Source organism: Cervus canadensis, chromosome 8, assembly GCF_019320065.1.
Source record: "Cervus canadensis isolate Bull #8, Minnesota chromosome 8, ASM1932006v1, whole genome shotgun sequence".
Taxonomy (NCBI): Eukaryota; Metazoa; Chordata; class Mammalia; order Artiodactyla; family Cervidae; genus Cervus; species Cervus canadensis.
Window position 1 is genome coordinate 58,354,255 of NC_057393.1, and position 12,803 is coordinate 58,367,057.

At 55.1% G+C, this 12,803-nt stretch overlaps 1 protein-coding gene across 1 annotated transcript; it reads right to left on the reverse strand.

Annotated features, from left to right (window-relative positions):
* Positions 1-3,190: 3,190 nt before the first annotated feature.
* On the reverse strand, positions 3,191-11,098 carry GPRIN2 (G protein regulated inducer of neurite outgrowth 2). Its single transcript, XM_043476214.1, has 2 exons — positions 10,971-11,098; positions 3,191-5,858 (listed from the first exon to the last, which is right to left on the reverse strand). Exon 2 carries the CDS (start codon positions 5,850-5,852, stop codon positions 4,491-4,493), a length of 1,362 nt encoding a protein of 453 aa, XP_043332149.1. The 5' UTR covers positions 5,853-5,858; positions 10,971-11,098; the 3' UTR covers positions 3,191-4,490.
* Between the last annotated feature and the right edge of the window lie 1,705 nt (positions 11,099-12,803).

Genomic DNA, 12,803 nt, shown 5'->3' on the forward strand with positions numbered 1-12,803 from the left:
AAGGGAGAACTGAAATTAAAGAGAAATAGGGGATACTTTGGACTTTCCTGGTGTCTCAGTGGCAAAGAATCCACCTGCCAATGCAGGAGACACAGGAGATACATGCTCAATCCCTGGGTCAGGAAGCTTCCCTGGAGAAGGAAATGGCAACCCCCTCCAGTATTCTTGCCTGGAAAATCCCACGGACAGAGGAGCCTGGCAGACTATAGTCCATGGGGTGGCAAGAGTCAGATGTGATTAAACAACAACAGGGCAGGGGGTGGGGTGGGGGGAAGGGACTCCCCTGGCAGTCCAGTAGTCAAGACTGTGCTCCTAATGCAGATCGCACAGGTTTGATTCCCAGTCAGGAAACAAAGATCATGTATGCCACCTGGTGCAATTAAAAAGATAAAAATGAAAAATAAGTAAGGAGAAATATGGGATGGGGGAGAAAGAGTACCAAGGCAGTGGTTGCAGGCCCTGCAGAGCCTCCCAATTGCTCCTGGAATGGATGCTAAGAGAGGCACTGTGCTTCCTAAGCCATGTTTATAGGATGCTGAGAAAGCATGTTGTATCTTTTCTTAAGAAAGATGTTGGAAAATGAAAAGCTTCTGGGGAGCCTATTGCAGAATAGCAGTGAGAGGTGGGAGGGTTCTCCTTAACATGGCTCTGGAAGCCAGCATTTCAGAGGACCAGGGCCAGAATACACGTGTCCCAAGTAGGGCTCAGGGCTTCCCTGGTGGTTCAGACACTAAAGAATCTGCCTGTAATGCAGGAGACATGAGTTTGATCCCAGGGTTGGGAAGATCCCCTGGAGAAGGAATGGCTACCCATTCCAGTATTCCTGCCTGGAGAATTGCATGGACAGAGGAGCCTGGTGGGCGACAGTCCATTTGGTCCCAAAAAGTCAGACTCGACTAAGCAACTAACACTTTCACTTTCAAGCATGTTTCAAAGCAGAGAGTGAAGGACGTGGAAAGAGGCTCTTTAAGGAAGGAGCGTTAAGGAAACAGAATGTGGGCCTTAATCAGACTCAAGCTAGCAGCGCAAAAGCTAGCCCCCTACTGGTGGCTGTGGAAGCCGTACTCAGCAACAGTAGATGTGTGCTGAGTGCTGAGTCAAGTGCTAGGCACCGTATGTGGGTTCTTCATTTACTCCACGCAGCAAACCAAAGAAGGAGGCACCATTAGTATCCCCATTTTACAGATGAGGAAGTTGAGGATCAGTAAGGTTTTAGTAACTTGCCCAAGGTCTCATAGCTATAGGTGAGATCCAGGATTCAAACTTGAGTTTTAGACCACTAAGCTATAGTATCCCCTAAATATCCTGTGTCAGGACCCGCATTGGGAAGACCTCATTGGACCACTGTGAAATAAAAATCCAATTCTGGGGCACAGAAACCCAATTCAGCTAACTCGGGAGGTGATGTCTCAGTGAGACAGGGCCATTCTCTGCTTTTCTCCCTCCCCCGACACTGTGATCACCAGTAGCCTACACTCTGGCAGGGACAGCTTCTTCCCCAGGTGAACTGGTGATCCCTGTGAGGGTGATGGCAGACTTGCACTTGGACAGGAGATGCATGCCCTTGTCCTGGCCAGGCCCACAGGGGACAAGCATCAGAGAGCCAGGCTTCTGCTATCGGGGGCCCAGGTTGCCAGGGTGGAGAGCCAATGGACAGAAGGGAGAGTCCCTGGAGATGAGGGAAGGAGATTCCTGCCTGGACAGGGAGCTCTAAGAATCTGGAAGACGTACTAAAGGACAGAATCTCCCAGAACAAAATCCTTCCCCTGCAAAGTTGTGACCTCCGTTACTTTATTTCAAATTCTAAACAAATGTACACACAATGAAATCCACCACCTCCCAGAGCCAGGCCTGATGGGGTCCCAGAAAGTCTGGGCAGAAATCTGGAGTCTGAAAGGAGAAGACCTATAAAGGAAGCCGGTGGCCATGTCCTGGGACCCTCAACCACTGCCAGTCAGGCCTGGCCCAGGAAGTGGGGTGCTGGATTGGGTCTCCAGGTTGAATTTGGAAATTAAGCTTCAGCTCCTCCAAGTAGACCTGTCCGCAGAGGCTGTGCAGCCTGGGTTAGTGAGGCCAAGGACACTCTTTTTCCACTGTTTGGGAGTGGCAAGCTTACCCAGCAGGGGTGGGGGTGGGAGGGTGGGGGGGTTCTGTGGGCCCCAGCTACGCATAGCACCAAGGTCAGACACAGGCCAGGCTGGACTCCAGCACCACTCTGCAAACCTTCACCTCGGTTGTGATGAGACAGGTGGGTGGCTGGGCTAGCCCTTCCCACTCAGGGTGCATCCCAGCCTGCCATCTTGGCATACCTGGTGTAGCATGTAGAGGTGGTATATGGAGAATAAACTCATGATGATATGTGTAGCACAGAGGAGAAAGTCTCTTCATGAAGGGTGTCACTGATGCCCACCAAGCCCTGGGGCATATAGCCCTTCACCTGCCCCTCCCGGGCTTCCCACCTTGTCCCACGTGGTAGCTTCATCTCCTTTTATTCAAACTGGAAACTTCAGCTTTCTGCAACTCCTCCTTCTTCCCAAACCCACCACACACTGTGTATGAGAATGCGTGCTCAGCCCCAGCTACCCACTCCATTTCCCCCTAACAGGCCCCTCCTTGGCTCCCGTACCCAAGGACCCCTTCCCCCGCCCAGGCTTCCGCCTCCCACTTCTTCCACATGAACCTCCCCTCATGGCAGCCAAAGGGATATTACTGTAATGAAATCTGGCCCCACTCCTGCATCCACAGCTCTTATAAAGTCCCTTTCCGTAGTCACACCAGGAGCTTCACAGTTGGGACCCCCTTACCAGCCTCCCAACCTGACAAGCACCCCAATACAGCCTGTACTTCAATGATTCACCACAACCCGGGCAAGACAGGAACCTCCAAAGCCTCTGGCCAGGCTGTTCTCTCTGCCTGGTATGCCGTGTCCCACTCACCCACCCGTCCAGCCCCACTGTGTCCTCAAGACCCTGCTCAGCTCTGGCCCTGTGTGAAGGTGACTTCCTACGCCAGTTCATCACCCCTCCCCTTGTGTCCCCACAACTGGAGTTCTTGGTGCTCCCGTGCAGGGCCAGAAATGAGGACACCCTGGTGCCCACCTGTCACTCCCAAGACTGGACTCGCCTGCCCCATTCCACACGTGGAGGGATGGACAGGCCCAGGACCCCAGGCTACATGGTGTCAAGACCCTCATGACTGCATGACAACCTGCTTGATCACATTTTAAAAGGGAGATAAAGTCCCCTCCTGCACACCACACCACCCCTTTGCCCCAGGCCCACCCTCAGAAGCAGCTCTGACCTGCTGTCATTTTCAAGCACGAGTGGCAGCTTACCCAGCCTCAGCTGGGAGTGAGAAAGTCACATTCTGGAATATGGAAGCCCCATGCTGGGTCCTGGGATGCTTTCTGACCTGAAACATGCCTTTCTCACCTGGTTTCTCTGGCCTGTGGTCACTACTGCTTTAAAAGTTAACCCACTGTTGCGAGCCATTTCCACCTCAAGAGTACTGGTCCCTGGGGATGGGGAGTATGCTGGCTGTCAGATTCTGGGATCCTGGGTGCAGAAGGGGCCCAGGAACAGGACCATGTCATGGGCAGGGCTACATGTGGGTCCTGACTCCAACTTCTCATGCCAAGTGACTCTCAGCAGGGCACTAACCTTTGCCAGACCCTGACACAATCATCTACCAGGGGGTTGGCTCCGAGAAGTACCCTGCAGCCCTCTATAATGCTCAGAGCCCTCCCGTCCCACATACTGTGAGCTCAACAAGGGCACAGGCAGCTTCTTCCCCAAGGAATCCACAAAACCTGGCACTGAATATGGGCTCAATAAATTCTTGTTCACAATTGCCCTGCTCTGCCAACCACATGCTGCAGGAAAACACTCCAGGCTTCAGCCAGCCCCCGGCTGTGCTCTTAGCCCACCACCGTGAGCTGTCCAACCTGGGCATGGCAGCTGCAGTCTTGCCAAATGTCTGTGGTTATGTCTATAAAACATGGTGAAGACTCAGGAGAGTGAGTTGACAAGCGTGTGGCACACAGGAAGCCTCGACAATGTCAGTTCCCTTCCCTGAAGACTTAGACAGCCCTTGCCACTTGAGATCCCACCTCTTATGTCAGGAATTTGTTGTATCTCAGCACTGCTGTGAAAATAAAGCCACAAAGAGGCCTGGGGGAAATCATGGCAGAGTTCTGAACAGAGACTGGATAGAAGGTCAAGAGTTTTTACAGAGAAGTCAGGATCCCCCTTATGCACAGTGTTGAAACTGTCCCAAAGTTCAGAGCGCACATGTGGCTCTTGGGAATCAAGCCCTTAAAAACTAGCCCATCTGCCGGGGGCAGGGAACCCACAGACTGCAGTCCTGTGATCTGCAGGCAGCAGAGGACAGAGACATGTCGGTGGGTGCCTGTGGATCCAAAGAGCATGGGGACCCAACTGTCCCTGGGGCTGAGTCCATGCACCCCAGGCAGCTCCAGGGGCTGCAGCTCCTCACTCAGGGGCTGCACTGGAGCAGCCACAGCAGCTGGGGCACCGCAGGGACTGCATGACAGCTCGAAATGGCCCCCTTCTACCCTCAGCAGACAGGCTGTCCTCGCTGGCAGGGGCCCGCTGCAGCTGCTCAAACTGCATCTCCAGGTGCTTCTGGATGGCCACACCGAGCACCTCCGGGTCCACTGCAGCTCCATACACCTCCCACGTCATGCCCTCAGCATCCCACCGTACGTCCCGCACGGGAGATGGCGCCTCTGCCAGGCTGGACTCCAGAGTCACCTCAGGGAACATGTGCAGGGCCACGGGGGCTTCCAGAGGTGGACTAGTGGCCACTGCCTTGCAGACTGCCTTGGGGGCTGCTTGCACACCAGCATCCTGGGCTGACAGAGGGGAAGCCAAGACTGGGGCCAAGTCACTTGCTGAGGTCATGGTCCACATATCCTTGGTCCTGGCACTAGGCTCCATGGCTAACCCGGTGGGACCCCAAGGGTGGGCACAGCAGTGGGAATGCCCAGGAAGCCCCCCAGAAAACCTACACTGGAGTTTCACCCCATGCTGAGCCTGCAGCCTAGATTCACTCACTGAAGTCACTAGTTTGGGAAAGGCCAGAATCCCTGGGGCAGGCAAGCCATGGCAGCAACTCCTGGCCCCCACCTCCCTCATGCCACAGAGTAGGGCTGCTGGAGACAACGAATGGCAGGAGGTGGTGGCCGACTGGCCGGTGGCTTTGGGGCTGCTGCTGTGGGTCACTGTGCCTCCCAGGGCAGCTGGTGGCACCCCCTCCTGACTCTCCAGTGTCCAGGCTGAGTTTGAAGTCTTGTCCTCCGGAGCCAGGTCCCTTTCCAAGCCTGCAGGGGTCTGGCCACTCTGGCCAGAGGTGCTGCTGGGCTGCAGCCGAGCCCTATGGACAGGCGAGCTGCCCAGGACTGAGCAGCTGAGGCTGGCCTTTCGAGCACCACTGTGGCCCCGGCTCTGGGTGCTGCGAACCAGGTCCGAGTGGCTCCTCTGCACAGCGGCGGCGCTGGGGTCCCGCGGGTAACACAGGTCACTACTGCCTATGGCGGACACGTTGCCCACAGTGCTGCTACGCCAGTGGCCCACGGCACTGGGCTGCGGTTGGGGGCTGGAGGCCCGTGCCTGCTGCATGCGCTCAGCCTGCTGCCCCTCCTCCTCCGGGACCTGGGCACCAGGGCTGGCTTCGCCCAGCTGGGCCTGCCATACAGTGCTGCTGGCCCTCTTGTGATACTCTGGCCTCTGCCCCCGGCCTTCGCCCAGCAGGCTGGAGGAACTTCGGGACAGGGGCTGAGGGCGGGCACTGAGGGGTTCCGGGGCATCCGGCTCAGGACGGCTGGATCTCATGGCTGCCTGCAGGAGAGAGAGAGAGGGAGGGGGTGGCACTGAGTTGGGTAGCAGCATCTCTGCTGGATTCTGCTGGGGGCTCACACAGTGCGAGGCACACTGAGGGGACAGCTTCAGTCTCAGCCTGCCTGACCAGTCAGGGTCACAAGCAAAACGATCACAGGAGACCAGACACTTCAAATCAAGGTCACCACACATACACAGAATGACACTTCAAATATCTAAAAACCAAAACTGAGTGGTCAGAACCAGCCCTAGGGTAAAATCCTAGAGATCATCCAGTTGCTGATTCTACTGCAGGTTTATAGGGGAGTGGGAAGCCAGGGGAGAGGCCAAGCCTGCTGGGGCCTTGGGGCTCGGGGCTTTGGGACAATAGCTCTTAGTCAATCAGCACAGAACTATTACAGTATTTTAATAACCAGTAAAGCTGGATGGATGAATACTACCCTGGTTCCTCCCAGAACCATCACTAGCTCACTCACTTGGACTGGAGCCTCTTTGGAACACAGTGCGAGGCAGAGAAGTTTGGGGGAGTGAGAAAGAAATGAATACAGGGCACACTCAGAACACCCTGGGTCCTCTCATGCTCCCTCCCCATCCTCTCTGGCCTAGCCTGGCTGGGCTGTCCAGTCTCTGCGGCTCAGGCTTGACCGCTGTGAAGGGGAAGGGATTTCCTGGCTCCCACTGCATGCTCAAAGGATAGGAAAGGCTCCCATATCAGCCCTTTAGGGCTCACTCGGCATTTGTTCATTCCTCCCACTGCCATCTCATGAGCACCTTCTGTGTGCCAGGCTCTTGAGATCAGGCAACATGGAACTAATGTAGATCTGCTGTACCCACCAAATGGGGTCCAATACAGGTCACACCCCCACTATGTGAAAGAAGAGCATTCCTGTGAAACCTTTTCATAAACCAAAATAGTGTAAAGAAACAATTACCTTGTCTTGTAAAACTCTCCGAATTTCTTTCCATTACTGAAAACAGGCACTAATTAATGTAGGTCTCCCATGAAAGTGAAGTGGAATAAAGCAAACTTTTGAAAAGCAGGGAATACCTGTACCACCAATCAGACACATGTACACTCTTGCCCCCGCTCTCTTCCAGCCATTCTTGTCCCTTTCTCTAGCCACACAGACTCCTCCAGACCTGCAGGTTGGGCCTGGAGAGAGAGGAAGGAGATGGTGCCTGGGAGGAAGGAACAAGGAACAGGGTGAGCAGAAAGCAGGAGGCATATGTTCAGATCACAAGAAGGTGGCAGCAGGCTGGGGGCTGGGCAGGGCCCAGAGAGAGGGAGTGGGGTCAGGGCATGAGCCAGCCTGGCCCAGGGCAAAGTTGCGAATGAGAAACATCACTCTGAGACTCCCAGCCAGGCAGGACATGCTGGAGAAACAGGGCGGGGACAGCAGGCAACAGTGACAACTGGGGCAATCCCAGTCCTGTCCTCCCAGGCTGGGCTGATAAGAACTGCCACGAAACCAACCACCCTGGCCAGGTGAGCAAGGCCACTGAAAGGGAATGTGGGAAGGGCTCTCGAGAACTCAGTTTCTGTATATTAAAACTTCCTGTTGCCCCAGAGCTCAGGAGATGGCTGGTGGCTGTTCAAGCCAATGGTGAGTGTGTTTTTAGAGCAACTGTCCCCTAAGAGTTCCAGGCTTGCTATGAAGGCCAGTTCAGCACAACTTTCAGCAGTGATGAAAAGATGCTGCTCTGTGCTGTCCAATATGGTTGTTACTGGTCACATGCGGCCACTGAGCACTTGACAGATGGCTAGTGCAACTGAGAAACTGATTTTCTGATTTTGTTTAAGTAACTGAAATTTAGGGCTTCCCAGGTGCTCAACAGTAAAGAATCCGCCTGCCAATGCAGGGGATGTGAGTTCGATCCTTGAGTCAGAAAAATGCCCTGGAGAAGGAAATGACAACCCACTTCAATATTCTTGCCTGGGAAATCCCATGGACAGAGGAGCCTGGCAGGCTACAGTCCATGGGTTTGCAAAAGAGTCAGACATGACTTAAAGAGTAAACAACAAAATTGAAATTTAAAGGGCCACATGGTGTTACGGATGACCACACTGGACTGTGCAGCTCTACATATGGTACCAGCCTAGGCAGGAGTCTCCTGTCCTGGCTGCTCCTTGGGGCTGAAGCCAGACTGGTCCCTGGAAAAGTCAAGAAAATGATGAATAGACAAGAAAAGACTATGGCCCAGGCCCTACTCTCAGGCTCTAAGATGGACATATAAACAGAAAAGGGCAACAAAGCCAATAACTATCACAGTGATGATAGTAAGAACAGCAGTTTCAAGTGCCCAATCACCCACCATGTGTCAGGCATGTGCCATCTCCTTTCCAGCCTTGTCTCATGTAATAGTAAGAGCAATCTCAGGAGATAAGTCATCTTCTCCGTTCTACAGAAGAGGAAACCAAAGCTCAGAGAGGTTTAGTGACTTGCTCAAGGGCACACAGCTGGTAAGTGGTTAAGCCGGGAATCAAACTCAGGAGTGTCTGAGGTTCTCTGAGCTCCCTCTTGAGAACAGTGCAGACCTCCGTCCTGGACACTATCACTCTTCCACTGGCATCCCTTTTTATTTATTGTTGCCATGACTCAACTGGAGTCCCAGCACCCAGCACATGGCTACCCAGTGGTACCCATGACATGGCAGTGGGACAAGTGAACAAGTAAGAACAAAGCCTGGATGCCCGTTCACCCTACCTGCTTCTTAGCAGCTCTGTAGGCATCCAGGAGTCAGAAAGACAGAAGGAGACCTGCTGGCTAGGAAGGCTGTGGTCATAGATGGACGCTGGCAGGCAGACAACCACTGAGCTCCAAGTCCAAGAACACCAAGGAAGTCCTATCTGGACAGCCTACACAGCCTCTGACTGAACCCTACCTACCCTGGACCCTTCTCTTGAAGAGGGCCATAAGAAGCCAGACCTTGGTCTCCTTGAGGAAACAGGGTCAAGACTGGGGGCGCACTTAGTCTCCACCAGGAGTTGGTGAGAAGCTGTCAGTGACAAGGTACTGCTGGATCTGCCTCACCAGATAGCTGCCTGATGCTCAGAGCTGGCCATCACTCAGAGTGAAAGTAGTGACCACAAAGACCCCAGGGGAATGGGAGGTTATATTTCTGTTAGTTTCCTTCCTTAGCCCACCTCCACAAATTGCAGGTGACAATCTGAGATCTGGAACAGCTCAGAAATGTCAAAGAACCCACAACCAAACCCCAGCTGGCCTTCCCAGTCTGATCGAGGGAAGAGCTTCAAGGGAAGTTGTTCTGAGTTATGCTAGGGAAAGAAGGTTTTTCACACCCCGCCTACCACCAAGAATAGAGACCTCCCAGGAAGCAATAGAGCTGATCAGATGAACTTTGGAGCCAGGGACGAACAGGCGAGGCAAAGGGGTATACTTCCAATCCAGGCTCTTGCCCTTCCTACGCATGCACACTCAAGTGGACCCCTAACCTCTTTGAGCCTCAGTTTTCCCAATCTGCAAATCGGAAATAAATCCCCACCCTGCAGGGCTGTTGTGAAGACATAATGTGATGGCATATGGACTGCCTGGAACAGTGATTGTTAATAATCTTACCTTTTTCCTCCCATCAAGAGTGACTTGTGCTCAAGGTATCACAGGACTAGTACTTGGAAGTGGGGGTAGGGGTAGAAAGATAGCTTTGAGGAAGCCATTTAGATTATAGGGTAGCTTGGTTTGCTTCTTAATCTTTCCCTTCCTCATCCCATCCTAGGATGGTGGTAGTCACCACCAATGTTCCCAATGTCTCCATCATCACACTGTTTCCAAGTCTATTTTAAACCTCAGCTTGGGAGAATACATATACATACACTCATACATGCATGCATATGGACACACACACACTCCTCAAATGTTGAGATATGAACTTACCTCTTAGGGACCAGGTAGGGACATACACCACCCAAATCCCTCATTGTACAGTGAGGGGCGTGGCAACCTCCAGTAGGTGGTCTGATTCATCCCAGCAAAGGAGGGCCTGACAGGACTGACAGGGTCAAAGTTGGGGAAAGCAGCAGGGAGCATTCCTGAGCTACTGAGAAGTGTTTGTAGGCACAAATCTGCCCTTCACAGAGGATGAAAGGGTCTTAAGAACAAAGTGCCCAAGTCACAAGCTGTGCCAGGAAAGGGTTCTGGGGAACAGTGGAGCAGAGGTCCCAGACCCAGCTCTGCTCACCACAGATAGGCCTAGACCCCACCAGGCAAGAAATTCCTCCTCTGAGGAGGATTTGCCCATACTTCCCAGGAGGAGCCGGAGATGAAAAAGGTCAGCCTCCAGGCCCAGCTGCCCCAGACCTGAAGCAGCCCAGGTGGCTGGTGTGTCCCTACCTGCGTGGCCATGGGCTCCCATGAGCCAGTATAGGCCCACACCACACCCATGGACCCACCAGGGGCCGACACATAAGGCCCGTCTGCTGTGTGAGCCTGCAGGAAACAGCAACCACACAGCTGCACTCTGCGCACCAGACCGGTAGGCCGCTTCTAGCTGTGGGGCCAAAGGCCTGAACACACCGCACCACACACTCTCCCCTAGGGCAAGGGTCCCTGTCCTGCCCTCCCCCACAAAGCCCACCTGGACTCAGGGAGAAGGTCCTCAACATGACCCCCTGAACAGGGCTACAGACCTTCCCAGCAGCAAAGACTGTGACTGGAGGAACAGGGGGGCTATGGGGTAAGCGGGCAGGGATGGAGGGTAGGTGGAATGAGAGTGAAGGGAGGTCGGGGGCTGGGGGCAGTGGGAGGAGAGTGGGATGAGGGGTGGGGATGGAAAAGGGAAGAGGAAGGAAGAGGGACGAAGCGGTAGGAACGGTGGGGGTTGGCAGAAAGAGACGAGGTCCTGGGCATTGAATATTGGAAAATGGGAGGATGGGCAGAGGAGACGTGGAAAAGGGGATAGTTCAGGCAATGAGCCCAGAGATGGGAGGAGGGATGCAGCCCTGGGGTGCGCTGAGCACTGGGCGGGGGCCGGGATGCGTAGGGTCGGAGCTCAGAAAAAGGTGAGGAGTGGGGTTCCTGGGCGCAAGAAGGGGAGGTGCCGCCCATCCCACCCTCCTTCGCCCCAACACGGGCGAGCACGGAGCTGGCCTCTCACCCTCTTGCCCGCCCGGGGCCGCGGAGGCCGGCGGAAGCGCTGCTCCTGTGGCCGCCACAGGTGCTCGGCGCAGCGGCCCAAGATGGAGCCGAGCCGGACCTGGACCTGGCCTGGGCCGAAGACGCCGCCAGCCGCCGTCCGCTCAGCCAGCGGAGCCAGCGAAGGAGGCGCAGCTGGGTGACTGAGGGGCGGGGGGAGGCCGGGGGAGGAGGGGCGAAGGGGGCGCCAGCCCCGCTCACCTGGGCCCGCCCCCGCGCTCCACCGCCCACGCCGGCGTCCCGGCCCCGCCCCCTGCTCCCGGCCCCGCCCCCACGGCCCCTCCGCGCCCCGCACTCCCCCCCAACCTACAGCCCCACGAGCATCCCCTGACTCTGCCCCGCGAGCCCCTAGTCCCTCTTCCCGACCCACTCTTCGCGGCACGTCTCACCGTCCCGTCTTTTCGGCCCCGCCCCCACCATGATCTCCAGTTTTACAGGCCTCCCAACGACACACCCCCCAAGACACCCGTCTTCTCGACCCAACCCCGCCGTCCCCAACCTTAGAGGCTCGGCTCCCTACAGTCCTCCAGCTCCCCAGCCAAGTCCGCAGAGCCCCGCCCTCTCGGCCCCGGCTCTCTTGTACCACGCCCAGCACAGAGGTCTAAGAGCCCCTTAGGAGACCCTCTTCCTCACCGCCCGGCCCCATGTTCTTGATCACCCTGGCCCCGTCCTTCAATAGTCAGGGACTTCAGGTCCTGCCCTCGAGAACCCCAGCGCATGGGATACCTAGTTGGGTCCGTCTTAGAACCCACCCTGGGGACGCCCATTCTCCAGGCCCTGGACCCCATAGTTCCATCCTCTGAGTTCACTCTCGCAGACCCCACCACCGAGCCCGGTCCTTTGAGCTTTGCGTCCGTGGCGCCTTCAAGACCCAGGCCCTCCACCCGGCCCACAACTTCAACCCCATAGATTTCATGCCCAGAACTGTTTCCAGTTCAGGCAGCAGGCTCCTTAGGCAGACTCCCAACACGCTTCCACCGGCCCAGACAGCTCCTTATTCCTTCTACTCTCCAGGAATTTCTATCACCCATCCCCAGGGCCCCTTGTCTCTGAGAATCGAGTCCTAGTATCGATTCTCTTCTGTTGAACCCAGCTACAGGAACCATTGATTCGCTTGCCTAGTCCTTTACTGAAGGGTCTGCACCCCTCTGGTTCAGCAGCCAGAAAGGGGATGCCATCTCTGTTGCTCTTCCAGTTTGGGAAGACCTCAGGCACCAGCCTCACTTTTCTGGTCTCCCCCAGCCTTGTGCCTCCACCTAACATCAAGAGGGGACCTGCAGAAAGCTCCCCAGTCCTTGGAGCGTGGGAAGCCCAGGCGAGAGCCTGCGCCGTTCACTTTCTGTAGCCCCAAGTCTGGCATCTAGTCCAGACACCTGAAGAATCAGACAGGAATTACAGCCTCAACACCCCACATATTCACTGGTTCTGTGATCCCACACCCAAGCCAAACCATCCCTCTCTTTGAATATTGGTTTCCTCATCTGCAGAATAATTATTCTTACCTCACAGGGCGATAGGAAAGAGAGAGTTTAAGTGTTCTGCAGAGTGTTCTTGCTGCTATCAGTCATTTGATCAAATGTTTAACAAGCTCCTCCTGCATTAGGTTCTGGAGATAGGAGTTAGGACTGCATGAGGTGGGAATGGGGTGGGGTTTGTTGATTACTTTGGTAGAGAGAGGAGGCACTTGGCTTAAGATCCTATGGGCCAAGTGCCATTTCCTGAGACTCAGAGCCCAACTGACAAGGAACAGGTATGATGGTCTCAGGAGTTCCATGAGGGACAGCAGGTGGAGAGG

Excerpts from the sequence above, each read along its gene's own strand:
- GPRIN2 (XM_043476214.1), bottom strand. The coding sequence starts at position 5,852 with ATGAGATCCAGCCGTCCTGAGCCGGATGCCCCGGAACCCCTCAGTGCC.